The 17,803-nt window shown below is 44.0% G+C and overlaps 2 protein-coding genes across 2 annotated transcripts in view; one reads left to right on the forward strand and one right to left on the reverse strand.

The window, feature by feature from the left end:
- Positions 1-6,587: 6,587 nt before the first annotated feature.
- TIMM13 (translocase of inner mitochondrial membrane 13) lies at positions 6,588-12,895 on the forward strand. Its single transcript, XM_083174846.1, has 3 exons — positions 6,588-6,892; positions 8,990-9,058; positions 11,467-12,895. The coding sequence occupies exons 1-3, from the start codon at positions 6,764-6,766 to the stop codon at positions 11,563-11,565; spliced, it is 297 nt and encodes a 98-aa protein (XP_083030972.1). The 5' UTR covers positions 6,588-6,763; the 3' UTR covers positions 11,566-12,895.
- The window catches only part of TMPRSS9 (transmembrane serine protease 9), a 117,628-nt gene continuing 112,384 nt past the window's right edge, over positions 12,560-17,803 (reverse strand). Inside the window, exons 19-20 of the mRNA XM_083174840.1 lie at positions 15,248-15,384; positions 12,560-13,490 (exon numbers count right to left, since the gene is read on the reverse strand). Coding sequence (XP_083030966.1) covers positions 13,329-13,490; positions 15,248-15,384 — 299 coding nt within the window. The 3' untranslated portion in view covers positions 12,560-13,328. The remainder of the gene's footprint in view (positions 13,491-15,247; positions 15,385-17,803) is intronic.

Genomic DNA, 17,803 nt, shown 5'->3' on the forward strand with positions numbered 1-17,803 from the left:
AGCGCGCTCCTGCATCATCGCTGGCCCGGGCACACATCTGCTGGTATTACCAGCAAATGACCACCGGGGTGGATGGTTTTCCATAGTGTCCTGCTATGGAAAGTCATCCACCTCCAGGAAAATCATTTTATTTATATAGGACTCCAGGCCCTTAACAGAATGAATGTAATACAGTAAATCGTAGGGTGGCCAATTCCAGGATCGTCAGGATCCTGGGATTTGGCCCGAAAAAGTCTGGGATTTCAATCTTGGAATTGGAGTGTCCAATCCCAGGATTTCGGGATTAGATTGTGCATGCGCAGTCCAATGCTGGGCAGTGTCTGAGCACTCCTCAGACGCTGCCTGGCTGTTCCCAACCCTGGCGTGCAGCGTGACAGTAAGAGGTCACGCTTCGTAGGCCACACCGCTCACTCTGATGTCATTCTGTTCCTTTGCCCGCCACTTTTGCTGCTTAGGATGAAGTGCATGCACCCGGAGGCACTGTGCACCTCTGAAACCACTGATGTTTCCTCCACTCCCAGCTGCCCACCATTATAAGTAAATGTGCGGGTCGACCAAGGTGGGAGTGGGTACGGGGACACTACTGCTAACTAGGGATACCGATCCTGGGATTGAGCATTTTTTAATTTCGGGATTGGCATCCCTAGTAAATCGCTAAAACTGGTAAAAAAAATTGCTCAGTGTGTATGCACTGAGCAATTTTCAGTCCAGCGATTTTCCCCATCTTTGTTATCCATGCACACTGGCCAAAAATGCCCAGTGTGTATGGACCTTTTATAGGCTGAGGACATAGGTGTGCGCAGCCCATTTTATTAGTGGGTGCACAATTGGAGGGGCCTGTCTATCGCCGCCTACTGGGTGTGTCTATAACTGCCTACTGGGTATCAATGCAAACTAAATTATATTAAATAGATAGTACAGTGTTGGCAGGCACTCACGCAGATTATTTAATTGTATATAAAAAAGCAGCGATGTCAGATGACTTTTCCACATTTGTGACCATTTGGTTCTGGAAAATGCTGTAAAAACGATTTTCCCAAATTGTGAACATCTATGGGGTGGTTTCAATGCAGCCGGCGAGGCGGTTAAATGGCGGAGATCGCCGAAAACAAGCTATCTTCGCCGTTTAATCTATGCGCCGGCCGCTCACCATATTCAATACTCCGGAGGAATCCTCGCTGTCCGAGGATGGGTAGGATTCCTCCCAAACAGCGAGGCTCGCTGCTAATGCAGGGAGCCCGAAAAAGAAATGGGCAGACACCTAAGTGTCTGTTTGGGGCGCCTGAATGTGCGGTTAGGCCTGCAGCAATCAAATAAAGGGATTGTCAGTCCCTACAAATAACGAGAAAACAAGGGAGGGAGATTGCGCAGATTGATGACAGAACAAGAATTGATAAAAAAGTAGCAATACTAGTTTAATAAAACATACATTTGTAGTATATAATTGTGCAATTGCATGGGGAAGGGGTTAAAAATGTAAAAATTGGGATAATGAAAAAGCTGCGTCCAGGACTGAAATGTGTCACCTTATTCTCTGGCAAGTGGAGAGGAAGAATGTGGACATTTATTTAGTCCTCCTTTACACTGGGACATGAAAACCTTTTAACAGAGTGTCCTCCAAGTAGGAACTGAGATGGTGAAGTCCTTAATTTGGATTCTCTGTGGTGTGTGGTTCTGCTTTGAACCATATATGAGTACCTTAGAAAGGTGGCGTTCCTTCAAACGTGGGTACTCCAAGGTGAAAGTGGGTTGATCAGTGTCCCGGTCTTGTTCTCCTCTGGAAAAGAAATGGTGCAAAATTCTTTTTCCTTTTGCCAAGGTGGTGTCTGGATATGCAGCAGAATGAAGGGGGTGGGTGGCTGGGTCGCCTGGCCAACGCGTTTCACTGCTTGGGAGCAGCTTTTTCAAGCTTGAGCCTCGCTGTTTTAGCAGCCGCTTTCGCCGTTTCCCCCTCGCTCCAAATATGGCCCTGTGACTTCTATCTATAATAATCACTTGGAAACCTGCAGTACTAAATAGTTAAACAATCGCATAAATAACACTTTAAATGGCCTCTAACGATAGTGCAGCAGTAGATGGGAAAAAGAAAAACCCTTTTCCATTAACCCAAATTTTAAATGAAACCAACAATTTCCAAGATCACCAATGATACTTATTTGCACATGCTTTGCAATGCGATGTGCTCCCGTGCATCGCAGACCACAAAAAGAATGCAGCGTGAACTTTTTGTACTAGATCGCATTGCACCTAGTACAAAATGCACGCTGTTGTAGTGTATCACATTCGTTTTAAACTACAGTAGATGCGATGCAATCTAATGCAAAACACATAGAGAATATTGCTCCGTGTATGGGCACTGAACCTTTTAAGACAGGGTCCTCAAACTATTAGACAAAAAAAATAATTACAGGACCCCAGCAAGTTAATGCAGAAGGTCATCACATCACATGCGTAGTGAGCACATACATGGCAGCATTGTGTAGGCCCTAAATGATGGGAGGAGTCTAAAATAACAGACAATTCAACCGATTTTTCAGACTCCTTAAATCACTGACTGAGATTAGAAAAGTCATCAGCCTGATGGCCAGCAACATGGAGTCGTGACCCCATGCTGAGAAGGTCAAGACCCACTTTGGGGTAAGGACCCACAGTTTGAGAACCATTACTTTAAGAGAATTATATAACTAGAAACATGCATTTAACTTTAATCAGCACTTTTCCATGTATTATTAAAGCCTCATAAACTCTAGGCAATATTGGTCACAATATCGATCAGAAAGGTTTTTTTTTTTTGTGACCAATAACTCCAAACATGTTTGGACAAAGGGATCCTCATTAATGAGCTGCAGCATGACCATCGCTCCCTCCTGCAGTCGGCCCCCATGAGGCCAGTAACGTCAAGTGTGTATACACTTACTGATGCTAGCTCCCTCCCCACAATATCGGTGTCGACAGGGATCAGCAAATGTGAATAATGCTGGCCACACATCAGACCAACTTTCCTCCAACCATCCAACTAGTTGCTTGGAAGGAATACAATTATGGTTCTGGATGGGAGCAAATGTAATATTTACTTCAGAAATTTGTTCCCAAAATCTGGAAAAAGACAAAAACTGACGCTCAGACGCGGTACCGTAGTTGAACCTGTTTGATTTAAACAATTTGACTGAATGGTTTTGTCCATTATCCTCGGTTTGTGAGCACATTTCTGATTGTATCCAGTATATATTTTTATTCCATCCAAGCAACTAGTTGGATGGTTGGAGGAAAGTTGGTCTGATGTGTGGGTACACTTATCGCTGGCATTATGGTCGCTGAGCAACCATATTGCCAGTGCAATAAATCGCCGGGTGCGTGCTCCAGATTTCAGCTCCCTAATGGTCACTGGTCGGATGAGCTTGTTCCTCCAAACAGCGACTTCCCCTGCCTCTTCTCCCGGCAGTGTGTCATTTTCATCATCGACCATCTCTGGTCGCAGAAGAAAACGGGACACTGAGCAATATGATTGCTGTGCAATATATTGCCAGCAATCATATTGCCCTGTGTGTACGCACCTTGAAAGTACCAACCAAATAAGCCTTAGTCAGTGCATCAAGCAGTAAGTTTGTTACAATATATTCCCACCTTGGCCCTCTCATCTAACAGATGCCTGCAGCAGACACCTGACTGCTGCAGCAGCTCCTACCCACCACAGTATATTCAGTCAGTAGTGTGTGCTACAGATGGAGCAGCTCTCATGTGAGCTTCTCTTGGCTATAGAATCGCCAACCACTGCCGTTTTCCATCTAACAGAAGAGGACATAAGATGCTCGTGCCCATCCGGTCAGAGCCAGCCAGCGCCTCAGGGTTGTGACCGGTTCCCCTTCTTAGTAAGGACCTGGGGAGGAGATGGGGCGGGGAGAGGAGCAAGGTCGAAACTAGAGACCCAAGCCGACCCTCGTGGAATTACTTTGCTCTCCGCGCTTTGGGCACAGTGGCTTGTTTAGCTCACCACCTGGTTACTAAAGGCAACCAGTGTTGGTGTGGATAGTGAAGGAACAAGCCCTTCGTGCCCGAAGTGTGGCGAGCGAAGCAAGCCCGCGAGGGTCCATTTGGGTCCCTTTTTCTGACCTTGCTACTCCGCTCCCTCTCCTAACCAGGTTCTTACTGCAAAGGGGAACAAGCCGCTACTGTGCCTCAGGACTGTCTGCCGCAGCGGCAACACCCAGCCACTGTGATCGGTTTGGGGTGCGGGCTGGAGTCTGGCAGCGGCAGGCAAGTATTGCAGTCCTGACGGCCACCAGGTGCTGCTGCAAGTCAATTTTGCGTGCAATCGTGTGGGGGGTGACGGTGGTCATTAGGAGGTGCCTGTGTGCACCCCCGGCACTCACTGTGCGCATACCTCCCAACATGATCCTCTCCAGGAGGGACACAATGCTCTGCTTCTGGACTTCCCTCTTAATTTATGTTTGCAATCACCTGTGTTAAATAGGTAAATTGATAAGGAATGGTTTCCACCACAGGTGATGGCAATCATAAGCATTGTGTCCCTCCTGGAGAGGGTCATGTTGGGGTATATGCTATGCCTATGGCTGAGTATATGACATTATCATAAACCATCATAACCAGCAGGAGGCCCTCTACAATGCGCTTTCTATTCACAGAATCTCAGCATCTCTATTGCTGGTGGGCACATAGATTAGAGATGGGTCGGGCGTGAGTTAAACGGATCTTTAGAATGGTTCCTTTAAAAGAGTGAGCCGTTGCTCACTATACCTGTGTACACACGGGGCGATATATTGCTCAGTGTCTCCTTTTCATTTGGTCGCTGATAAAAGGAAACCTCTGCCGGGGAGTCGCAGAGGGAATCAGCTCCTGCGACCAGTGATCATAAGGGGGCTAAAAACTGGATTTATCGCCAGTGCACACTCTAATAAATGCCCGTGTGTGCGCACCTTAAAAGGTGAATGGTACCCCCGTCTGGTTTAATTTACACACGTGTGTGTGTATATGTATATATATATATATATATATATATATGGAAAAAGGTCCGGCACTCATCACCTGCCCCTGCTCCACTGGGTAACTTGACCTGGGTGCCCGCTGATCGCTGGCTGCGCCAGCGCTTGTCAAATAGCGTTGAAGAAGAAGCGTCACTCCAGGTTCTAATTCAAAATTCATTTACTGCTTAGTCAACAGTGTTTCGGGCCGGAGCCCGTCTTTAGGACATACACGTATGTCCTGAAGACGGGCTCCGGCCCGAAACACTGTTGACTAAGCAGTAAATGAATTTTGAATTAGAACCTGGAGTGACGCTTCTTCTTCAACGCTATATATATATATATATATAGTGTTAACACATTGAGGCTTTATCAGACAAGTGGGTCTGGCCGGTGGCATATGGGATCTTATCGGTGTTCAACTGTTCTGCTGACTGTTGGTTACTAGCTGAATTGAAATATTCAGTTTACCAAATTACTAAGATGAAAGTTGTATTTCAAATGGGATGTTATTTTTTTCGAAGTGAGCCATCCAAAATAACCAGTTCTTTTCACTGAGTGATCAATTGATCACCGCTCACTTTAGTGGGGTCACTTTGCCCATATCTTATACCCCTTTCACACTTGCAAGCCGGGTTCTAAGATCCGGGTGTGATCCGGCTTGCAAGTGCTTTCACACTGGCCACCCGACCCGGAATGAAGTCGGGTGGGTGGCCGTCATCTAAAGGCTTGGTCGGGGCGGTGCTGGGAGATGTCAGCACCTCCCAGCGGCGCATTTTAACTGCAGTGAACGGGATCTGGGTCAGGCTGACCCGGAATACCCGTTCACACTCACCGCATCCCGTGTCGATTCCGGAATCTACCCAGGTCAGGACCTGGGTAGTAATCCCGGAATGCTGAACACGGGATGCGGTGATGAGACACTTTCACACTGAGCTAAATCCCGGGTTAATGCGAGGTTCATGTGCAAAAACCCGGGATATGTTGAAGGGGTAGGTACATGTGTAGTTTCATGGCGCCGTGCTACTTCCAGGTTCTACGCTCGCCACAACTATCTAAAATAAACTAAATTTACTCCATGCCAACATGGATAGTTCATACCCCCACTATCCATGTTGGAATGGAGTTGATTTTAGATAGCGTGGCGAGCGTAGCGAGCCACCGAGCCCGCAGTGCGGGGGAGCGAAGCGAGCCCCGCAAGGGGACTCATACGCATGGCGCCATGAAACTACACAAGTACCAAGGGGTATAACATAGAGTATACAGGGCGCCGGGCAGGGGGCTGATCTTCTGTGCACGCGCCTGACCCGCGTTGCCCTCTTTTGTATTTAAAATTCCAAATCCTTAGATCCCCTTCAGTTTTGACAATTTTCCCATCATGCCCTGGGTCCACGTATACCTGGAGGGGGCATATAAATCTGTGGTGAGCGAAGCATGCGAGTCCGCGAGGGTACAATGCAGCTAAAATAAAACAAAATAACCTACACCTAAGTGAATTACAAATAAAATAAAAAAACGTGAGGGCATCTAACAACTTCCGCCCTCACTGAACATCACATCCTGTAATCAAAACTGAAGGGGATCTAGTCTCTACCTGTCTCCCCCTGCGGCCGCCAGCGCCAGTCGCGCATGCTCCACAGGGGTCACGGGGGGAATCGTAGAACTCCAACTACCAGCATGCTGTGCGCAGACGTTCATGACGCGATAGCCTGTAATTCCAACAGGAAGCTGGCGGCACATGTGTGACATTGAGCCGCGGCCGGTCACTCAGCATCAGCGGAGACATGGACGGACTCAGCTATGACTTCTCCCCCGCCGCCTCCGGCTCAGGCTCTGGCAAGGTAGACACAGGCGCCATCATGGAGCAGGTTAAAGTCCAGATCGCAGTGGCGAATGCTCAGGAACTCCTGCAGGTCAGTGATGTTCGGAGCCTGACTGGTGACATGGGGGGGAACTGGCAGCACCCCCCTTCCTTGTCACAATAACGGTGACCCCCCTGACCCGGCACCGGCTAATTGAGAGGGGGGGGGGGGTTCAGCAATAATCATCAGGCCAACCAGGGAAAATATAGTGTCCGACTTCTCACTGTCAGATCTTTTTATTGTGTGTGTATATATTATACAGATTTTGACCGCACTCCTCAGTCCAAGGTTGGGGTGCAGTGGCCTGTGACCACGTTGCCTAAGTAAATAAACAGAGAACTTGGCACTCACTAACTATATATATATATATATATATACACACACACACACACACACACACACACACACACACACGCCACTCACCACACTGGGTACAAATGTTCATTTATCTTTATTTAGGCACGCTGCCACATCGTTGGTCAACGTTTCGGCTCTTTCCTGAGCCTTTATCAAGACTTATTGACAGCCATATGGATACACTTCAAGTGTCAAATCACCAGAGTCAGGTGGACGACATCTTAAGCCGCCTAGATGTTAAACGGAGGTGCACGCCATCTTGCAGGCCGTGCCAACGCGGACTCCCTGGCAATCCGTCCCCGGCAACTCCTGACCCCTGCTGACAGCCGCCATTACAGGCCGGGCCACCACGTACCCCCGAGCGGGTGGACGCGTACCCCCAGGGGTACGCGTACCACCGGTTGTTAACCGCTGCCTTAGATGGAGCCTGCTGGTCAGTGGGTATTACTGTGGCAAAACTCTAGGTGTGCCTTGCCTCATAAAAACCCACCACTGAAGCGGTTAAAAGCCATGAGTTAGTTGTCGCTTTCCTGACTTTGCTTTGCTCACTTATGCCTTCATTATATTTTTAACTACATTTGTGAGTTTGGTTTTGCAACAATTGTGATGGTGCAGTGACCTCATTTTATATTTAGTGCATTATTTAAGACCGCTGTGTAGTATGAAATTGTCTTGAATTCTGCTATGATGATGAGCAATAATTCTTCCAAAACCATAAGGTAAAAAAAAAGTGGGGCTGAGATTATGGCCAGATTAGTTTATTATCTTACTAGTTACAAGCCTGTCAAAATGACGGAACAACACAACAGTAACATCCGTGCCGACAGCTGTTGGCACCGGCACCATCTAGGAACTGCCAGTACACACAACACATAGTCACCCTATATAGATGAAGAGCAGCAGACTTTTATGATGTAGGATTTTTTATAAATGGCATTAGGCCTCTACAATACTCATACATTTTGTGGCTGGTTCCATTTGCATTTCCTGCTAGTCTGGCTTACTGATAGCCCTTAAGCAGCCCATACACACTGCGATGCGGGCTGTGCGTTATGTGCTTTGAGGTGCCTCATCGGACAGTAAAAAAAGTATGTGCTTGTACATACTTTTTGTACTTAGTTTTCATCACATTGCATCGCATAATGCGATGTGATGCGTGCTAGTTAAGCACCGAACGCATGCCCGTATCGCAGCGTGTATGGCCAGCATTAGTGCTGCAAAAGAAAATCTTTTCTAAAGTCCATTAAAATATTAGTCAAATTTATACCACAAAGGAAAGAACCAGACAGTGTCAGATGCACATGAAATGTTAGTTTATGATCTAAAATGTGCTGTAGAATTTTTAACAGTGGGACAAGAAAGAAGTACCCCCATTCATTGCCAAAATAACCTTGGTCAGACCCGGGTTGCTGAGGTAACAACTTGGATCGAGGTGCTGTGTGAAAGCACCAAACCTTATAACCCGGGTTGAGCAACCAGGCATTCGACCCGAGTTCTAAGAAGGGTTAAACTTGAGTTGAGTTATAATGTGAATGCGTCAGACCCAGGATATCGATCCCACGTCTGACCCGGCTTTGCATTGTGAAAGGGGTATCAATAATTATTTTACATCCAAACCTACGATAATGTGACCTCAATCAAATGCACATGGTTTTCCATTTGTGGTTTATGTTGAATTAGTTGTGAAAGCATAACGTAGTATAAATATTTGATTAGAATGTAGATTGCTCTACATCTATGATTTGTATTGTATTCAAATTTTACTGATTTATGTTCCTCTTCTTTTTGCAGCGTATGACAGATAAATGTTTTCGAAAATGCATTGGAAAACCAGGTGGCTCATTGGATAATTCAGAGCAGGTACTTGACTGAGTGTGTGTGTGTTATTTAGCAAATGTATATACTAGGTTTGGTCAACTTGTGGTTCTCCAGCTGCTATGAAAGTAAACATTTAAAGGTCCATACACACTGGGCGACTATGTCCAGCGTGTATGGACATTGATGATGACATACTGAGCGGCTTTCCCCATGCCGGGCTCCGACGGAGGGGGGAGGACGGCGTTGCATAGTGGAGCGCTATGCAAAGCTGTCCTGAAAGCTGTTCATCTGCTGGTATAACCAGCAGATGAACAGCTTTCCCGGCGATGTTGCGGGAGCGTGCAGCAGCGCTCATCGCTGGGCCATACACACTGGGCGGCTTTGAGCTGAAAGCTCAAAGCCGCCCAGTGTGTATGGACCTTAAGCCTGCCCTGCAATAGGTTTAGCATTCCCTAATATCAGAACCGTGACAGGTCATGCTGGTAGTTACACAACAGCTGAATAGACACAGGTTGGCCAGGACTGGTATATATTTAGTGTAGTTTGTAGGATAAAGTAAAAGTCTGTTATACAGCATAACAGAGTGTAATGTTATAAATGTATGTAAAGGTATTATGAATCTGTTGTAGAATGCAATTATTGAATTTGTAACAAGAAACACTTGATACATTTCCTTCCCCCTGAAGATGTAGAAGTAGATTTTAGTACAAGGTATGTTGGGAACCTGCAAATCCAATCTCTTTCTAAAGTAATGTGATTTTCTATTTATACCCCTTTCAGATCATGATCCTAGGCCTGAGCTGGCAGCAGCCATTATACATGATATGACCCAGGTTTCACCCTGCTTATAACCCGGGTTGAGTTGCCAGGTTGCTCGTCCCGGGTTATAAGTTTTGGTGCTTTCAAACCGCACCTTGAAAGGGGTATTTTTTTATATCTGTTTATTGTTTTTGGCATTGCAACAAAATATTTAGAATAATTTAGTCTTTCTTTAAAAAAAATTATAGCTATAACAAGTGCCCTCACATTAACACTTCATGGCCTGGGTAATTTCATGCACATTCGAGCAACAATTGTGTACCTCCTGGAAATTTTGGGGCAAGGGTAGGCCTTCCTTTGAGTAAGACAATTAATTGTCTTATATTAACAGACTTCTACAAACCAAACCAGAAACGATAATTTTTCCTGATTGTTCTCATAGGTTTAACACTGATCTGTAGAAAATTAAGATGAGAATGAGTCTCTTGCTCTCCTGAATATAGAGATTCTTGGGTCAGTTCAATGATATGTGGCTTAATTGTGTCAGCAAGTAAGTCTGGCTATAATGTATGCCACGCTTGTGGTGCTGCTGACTTTGTAGATATTTTTCTTTCCTAGCCCCATAGGATTGCATACAAAATCCACAAGATGGTGGTGTTTCCACAATGTTATGGCAGCAACTTACACCCCTCCTTCCTTGTTGATTTTTACCCCACTATGTGTAATGAATATAACACTCTTAAGGCCTGGAAACAGTCATGTTTTATTCTTTTTGTGTGGCTTTATCTTTTTAAACCAGCGGTTCCCAACCTTTTTTCTCTCGTGGACCCCTTGATTAGGCTTTTCGTTTGGGTACCCCCTCATCTCAATTTGGAATATCCACAGTACATATTATTGAAGTGGAAGTGAGTGGTATGCGTATCCTTATGCGTGTCCTTTATATTAAGGAGTAGCGTGCAGTCATGAATTGGCTCCCTCTGTTTCTGGCCGCTTGCTGTGTACTTTCTCCATGGTTCCCGCTAACACCTGTAGGGTTAATGCCACTGCTTCCTCCAGATAAACGCTGATGTCTGAGGGCAATGCGGGTAGCTCCCAGTGGCATGATTGTATGGGCAAAAGCACATGGAGACGCTGATGATGCTATAAACCGAACCAGCAGTAACACAATTGTGGTTTATCTCCACAAGAGTGGAAGACTTCTTCCTCCGTTATCAATATTAATTTCAAGTACTCTCAACCGGTCTGCCGTGTACCTCCAGGGGAAGAACCACGGTTTTAAATCATGGCCCTATTTGCCAGTATTGATGGTGCAGTTCATTTTGTTTAGGATCTGTCTTTACAATTTGCTGCTCAAGAGGTGCCTTGCCACACACAGCCCTTTTGAGTTACATTTTTGAAGAGGTTACATTGTTTGACTAGTGATAAATTTGCTTCAGGTTGGCTGAAAAGCTGCAGCACAAAGTATATCTTCCACTGTTTCAAGCTTTTCATACTGATGATCTGGTGTAATGTTTAACCACATTAACCTAGCTTATTGGCCAGCTGACAGACATTTTACCTCAGTCTGCCCAGCTTTATACTTTGGTACTTCGACACAAGTCTAAAGAACTTTGTTTAATATTTTTATGGTAATGTACATGTGGTTTGGGTATCAGTGTTTGGAACCTAATGCTCTTCATCTTCCTCCATAGAAATGCATTGCAATGTGTATGGACAGGTACATGGACGCCTGGGGTACCGTATCCAAAGCCTACAACTCCAGACTACAGCGAGAGCGTGCTAATATGTGACATGCACCAGGACAAATACATCCAACAGTACCCTGCACTTACTACCACTTGGAGTTAATCTCTCCGAGTCTAGCCAGCTGCTGTTTATAATAAGGCAGGACTACTACTTAATGTAGCCATTGGCTACAAGCAGTGAATGGATTAAATGCAGGAAAATAATGGCTATGCCATTGATTGAATATCTCCCACCTAAATCTGCGTTACCATTTTTTCTAAAACAAATTTTTTTTACTTAATTTTAAGTGGGTGATCAGTTTATTTTCCTCCCATGTAACATTGTGCAGAAGATTAACAAGGTAGAATAGGTGACATTTGTCATGACAATGTCTTCCTGAATCTGATCAAACTGGCATGGTAACCAGCATTGTTCTGTTTATTCGGAGAAGTATATTTCTCTGGAACACAGTGTCAGCACTGATATTGGACTTGAAAGTTTTTAATATGCATGCACATTTTCTTGCAAATAATAAAGAAAGCTGCACATGTTTAGTCTGCAAATATATGTATTTAGTAACTGACTTCATTATTCCAATTCCTTCTTAGACCACATCTGCTCGGAACCATTTTAAGCCTTATAAGTTGTGAGACACCTTGAAAAATGAATGATATGCTTGCCGCATATAACAGATGAGTGGTGATGCAGACACTCTTGCTGTGTAATCAGTGTGACATTTTACTGGTTTATTATAAAACACTGTAAGGCAAATCCAAAATGTCAGAATGTGTTTTGTAAACTCTCCATATAGATGTGTCTGTGCCAGAATACCGGGAAAATGTATAACATGCTCCGATCAAAGCAACAACATTGTAAATGGAGACCTCTGTGTCTACCCTGTTTTAAACTAGAAAAGAAAACCACACTTTTGTTTTTGTTGTATTTAATCTTGGGTCAGTATGGACACAGACATAGCAAAATAAAATTATTTTCAATAACTTGGGCCGGAGCATGCCAGTTCTATTTGAACTTCTCTATTCTTTTTTTTTTTCCCGCCATGTTTACATTTATCTGTGTATCCCTCAACTACACATCTTGTTTTTGTTCTAAAAATGCTACATGTCTCAGTGACAATACCATTTCCTAACAAATTGATATTACTGGTTTATGGTATCAACTATGTGTGGGCCTCAGGTATTCTTCCTGGTTTCCCTATGTGTATGAATGTTGAGTTGCAATTCTTCCTCAGTGACTGTGTCTCCTTTCACTTGGGAGCTCTGGTCAGCATCATCTTGAGGACTTCTTGATCTCATGCTAACTAGTACAGACATGGATTGTGGTTTTGGCCTTTGATATTCAATCTGGTATTAAAGTATTTCTAATTTTCTTTCAAAATTGTATGTGTGAGATATAATTCTGTTTTTTGGGTTGCTAAGTTTTTCCTAATTTTAAAATATCTAGAAATGCCCTTTCATCGCAATAGACTTAACACTGTAATAGTTTGCAGTGTGTGCCTACTTTACACTGACCATTTAACCCATTAAATATTACTTATTTTATATAAGCATACTTCCTAATGTGTGTCCAAGTGAGTAGGCTCAAAATTCTGATACATATTTGTCTCATACAAAATTCTCATTTTGGTGTCACAATAGCAGGTCACGTTTATTAATAGAAAACAGTCTACATTTTCTGCTTCAAAAGCATATGAGTAAATGTCCTTTTTGTTTTCATCCCAGCTTCTGACTAAGGCCAACACCACTGTCCTGCAAGTGTCTTGTTTTATCCATTTGGCCATGTAGCTCTGCCACTCCCTGAGTCCAAACACTCATAACCGCAAAGTCTGTCCAATCCAGTTGCGGACAGATGTTATCCTGGTGTAAACTCCTGGGAAGTAGGGCCTTGCACAACCATATCCCCAGCTGGTTATTCCAGCCAGAAACCAACGACCGGCTGGCTCTCTGCACGCTAAAGGGCCTCCAGCATCACCCTGAAAAGACAGATTTAAACTTTAGGATGTGAACACTATAGAAATACACATAAACCCTTCTGTATTCATTTGTATGAAAAATAACACTTATGGTAAATTCTACTTTAGGGTAGCATTCAAGATGTTTTACATTCACAAATGAGAGAATCTAGACCTCAAAAAAAGGTTATGTTTAAGTTGTTGTTTTTTCGGGGAGAATAAAACCAACTGTCCTCTAGATGCACTTTCATAATTGGAGTGAGGTTTCGTGGCCAATTTATCTATTTTTATTCTATTTTCTGCATAAAAATGTCCATTACTAAAATATCTTTGAAAGTTATTGGAAATGTGTTTGTCTCAGTATAATTTCAAAGTCGCAAATTGTATTAATTCAACAAACTGTTATGGAGAAGTTTCTGGTTTTAAATTATCATGTCAAGAATAACACTAAATTGTAGTGATAGAAGTCCTGGAACAAGAGTTCGTAACGTTATAATATAAAGCTCCCAAGTTCCAATTCCGGACCATGTGGCCAATTCAATCTACTGTGGAAGCCGCTAGAACGGCGTGTGGTGGCTTTGCATGTAATACCACTAAAGGCTGATTCTAATCACAGACCTTGGAACTTAGGGGGTTAGTCTGTACTTTTATATAGTGTGGCAAGCGCAGTAATCCGTGTCCCCTCGCGGGATTCGCTGCACTCGCAACACTATGTAAAATCAACTCCATGGATAGTGGGGTTATGAACAGTTAAGAAAAATTGCATCAGATCGGCTGCCATGAAACTCAACAAGTACCGGTTAGTCTGATTCACTTGGAAAGCCACAATCACTCTCTAATAGACAAAACCATATGCACTGCAGGTGGGGCTGATGTAACACGTGCAGAGAGAGTTAGATTTGAGTGTTTTATTGTTTTTGTGCAGGGTACATACTGGCTGCTTTATTTTTAAACTGCAATATAGATATCAGTTTGAAGTGCACCCCCCCCCCACCAAAATCTAACTCTCTCTGCATATGTTACATCAGCCCCTCCTGCAGTGCATATGGTTTTGTCCATTAGAGTAAATCAGAATAACCCCCTTAGTGTGAAGAGAGTACGCCTACTGTAACTGGCTGAAAAATCTGCTATGCTGTTGCTAGCCTGTTTCTAATTGAATCTGGCTCTGTCAATAATTATGCTCTGTGCCTAAAATGTCACTCCTGTAGAATATTTTATAAGGAAACTACCCTTTTTGTGCATCCTTACTCTAAAATATGGGTGTTCTCTGGTACTTCATTATACCTCATCATGAGATCTGCCCGCAACATTGCTATATTCTGCTAATTGTTTAATATGCTGATGTGATTATGGTCTACATCATCATGACCAGAGGTATTACAAGGGGGACAGACCTTGGGGGTCTACTGCAGTGTTTTTGAAATTGGGCTTTTCTTTGCCATTGGCAAAAGAGAAAATTGAGAGAATTAAAAAGCTAAATCATAAGGTGCTAATTCTTTCAAATGTTTCACCAAAAGGGAATTAAATATTACCCTTAATAACAGGTAAGCATGCATGCAGCAAGGTTTATTTTAGGTAATAACAAAGCAGCAGTTTCTTAAATATTTTTAATCTGGAATGTATACTTACAATTGTCAGTGGCAACATGTCACAAGTGAATTGGGGCATATGAATGTGTAATGTAAAAAAACATTCTTTAAAAACTATTCCGCTTGCTGCTGTGGGTGCATATAATTATATTATATGCAATAAGATATTGTTAGAGATATTATACTTACAGAACAACTGTCAACACCTCCTTGCATGAAGCCAGCACAAAGCATTCTCGGACTAATCTGAATGGGGTAGAATTTTTTACAGGTCTGATCCCCAATAACAGTGACTGAAGCCTTTTGTAGCTGTCTTGACATTGAGCCTGGAACGTACACAAGCAAGTAATGGTTAGTGTAAGAATTGTATAACGGTACTTATGTAGTATCTGGGCTGCCGATTTCTAAATCGGGTACATCGCATCGCATCGCATGCGACCATCAGATGCGATGCCCCGATTTTTCCATAGGAATCAATGTTAAAATGGACTGAGTCCATTTTAACATGGAATTCAATGGGAAAAAGGGGTCCTTTTCATACCCCTACTATCCAAGTGGGCATGGAGTTGGATATAAACCTGTGGCGAGCGTAGCGAGCCACCGAGCCCGAAGCGTGGCGAGGGGACACAGAATACCGTCCCCTCGCGGGGCTCGCTTCGCTCGCCACGCTTCGGGCTCGGTGGCTCGCTGCGCTCGCCACAGGTTTATATCCAACTCCATGCCCACTTGGATAGTAGGGGTATGAAAAGGACCCCTTTTTCCCATTGAATTCCATGTTAAAATGGACTCAGTCCATTTTAACATTGATTCCTATGGAAAAATCGGGTCATCGCATCCGATGGTCGCATGCGATGCGATGCGATGCGATATCGCATCGCATCGCATCTGATTGTATGCCTTAACTTAAGGCATACAATCAAAAAATCGGCAGCCCAGATACTACATAAGTACCTGTATAACTTTCCGAGTAGAATTGGTTATCTTTATAAGAAGTGCATAAAGCCAGGGAGGGGATGGGTGCAATGCCGCAATAAAGAAATGAAGTCTGCTTGGAAAAAATAATAAATGAAATACAGAGCAATACACAAATGCCCAACAGGCATAATCAGTTCTCAGTGAGCGATGGTCAACAAAAAAGAACATTGCATAATAAATGACAGCAGTAATCCACGGAATTTAGAAACTAAACAATGGAAAACCATTTATTTTAAAGTTCTCAATTAAGTACAAGCCCACTAACATTGTAATCCATTTCAGCTCATGAAAGGCTTAATTTTTAATCCATCGTAATAATAAAAAAAATGTCAAAGGGATGTGCGTGGCCCTGAAACATTATTGCTCATAGACGCTTGTTTTGAACAATTACAACATCATTTTTTACAGACTTTTGAGTGCCACTGCTTATTTCCAACCTAGTATCTTTATGCTGCAGAGGGCACCTAAGCAGCTGTTGATTGAGGGGAGTGCCGGGCCATCAAACAGCTGCTGGTGAATAATTGTCCTGATTGTCTTCACTAATAGGAAGGTCTTGTTGTCTGCGCTTTATTTAGTTATGTATTTATTTGTTTTAACCCCTTGAGTGGTGGGTTTTCCTGGGACAAGACACACCTACCAGGGCAAGTTTGTCCTGCCCCAGAACTACTCACCACTCAAGCTGCAGCCTCTGCCTTCTGCAGCAGCCCCTGCTCTCCTTTGGCTGCTGCTTCTGGCTTCGGCTGTTTGTGGCCACTCGTGGGGGATTGTGCATTCCTGGGTTCGAGTGCATGAGTGCTCCCGAGTGGCTCTGAACTTCCGGTGGCAGGGAGTGCTTGGCAGCGGTGGCTCTGATGTACCATTGCTGGGGGGGCAGGTGAGCGATGGGGGGCGAGAAGGGGAGGTTGGTGACAGAGGGTGGCCTATATATCGTGGCATGGACAGATATTTTCTGTGACAGCTCGCTGCGGCAGCGCAGCTCGCCCTGAAAAATCTCCGGGCATATCACTGATGCGTTTAAATTACAGTTTTGCAGAAAATCAGCCGAAGATGGGGGGACTAGGTTTACCCACACGCTACACAATTTTTACATCTAAATATATGGTCAAATTACACCCCTTTCAGACCGCACTCTCAACCCGGGTTATATCGTTACGTCACCAACCCGGGTCATGACCAGGTTTGAAGCGGCTCAAACTCTGATTGTAGTGCAGCGTGAAAGGGTAACCTGTGTAGGGCAACCTGGGTCCTGTTCACACTATGGAGGAGGCAGCACTGTCCGCTCCAAATGCTGCTCTCCTCACCTCCTGATGATGCGCCGCTGCTCCGTCCCAGTGTGACGTCAGCAACCCGGCAAAATGCCGGGTCACTCTTCGCATTTGCAGTTGAAGGGGGGGGGGTGGTATTACTGAGAATGCACACACACTGGTCTATATCGGGAAATTGAGGCTGAGGCATTTGGTCTTCACCACCCAATTGGATAATTGTAAGGGCATAAGCAGAAAACAATTCACAGACAGGAATGTCAGGACCAATGTCTTTAACCCACTTCTTTCACAAATATGGGCTAAATCACTCAAAGGCAAATGGACGTTTACAAATCACTCAAATAAAGAGAAATGGACAATTCCATAGCGTTATACTTGATTTGCATCGCTGATATGTGATGATGATCATTTTCGATGCTTATACCTCTGATTTTGGTCTAATGAAATGTAAACAAAGATGACTTATGTTAGCGGGATCTAGCCCAGGAACTCTGCATATCTCTTA

Source organism: Crinia signifera, chromosome 1 (genome assembly GCF_055691185.1).
Source record: "Crinia signifera chromosome 1, ASM5569118v1, whole genome shotgun sequence".
Classification (NCBI taxonomy): domain Eukaryota; kingdom Metazoa; phylum Chordata; class Amphibia; order Anura; family Myobatrachidae; genus Crinia; species Crinia signifera.

Excerpts from the sequence above, each read along its gene's own strand:
- TIMM13 (XM_083174846.1), top strand. The coding sequence starts at position 6,764 with ATGGACGGACTCAGCTATGACTTCTCCCCCGCCGCCTCCGGCTCAGGC. Across the intron at positions 6,893-8,989 it reads ATGCTCAGGAACTCCTGCAG|CGTATGACAGATAAATGTTT; the intron begins GTCAGTGATGTT and ends TTCTTTTTGCAG. Across the intron at positions 9,059-11,466 it reads CATTGGATAATTCAGAGCAG|AAATGCATTGCAATGTGTAT; the intron begins GTACTTGACTGA and ends CTTCCTCCATAG.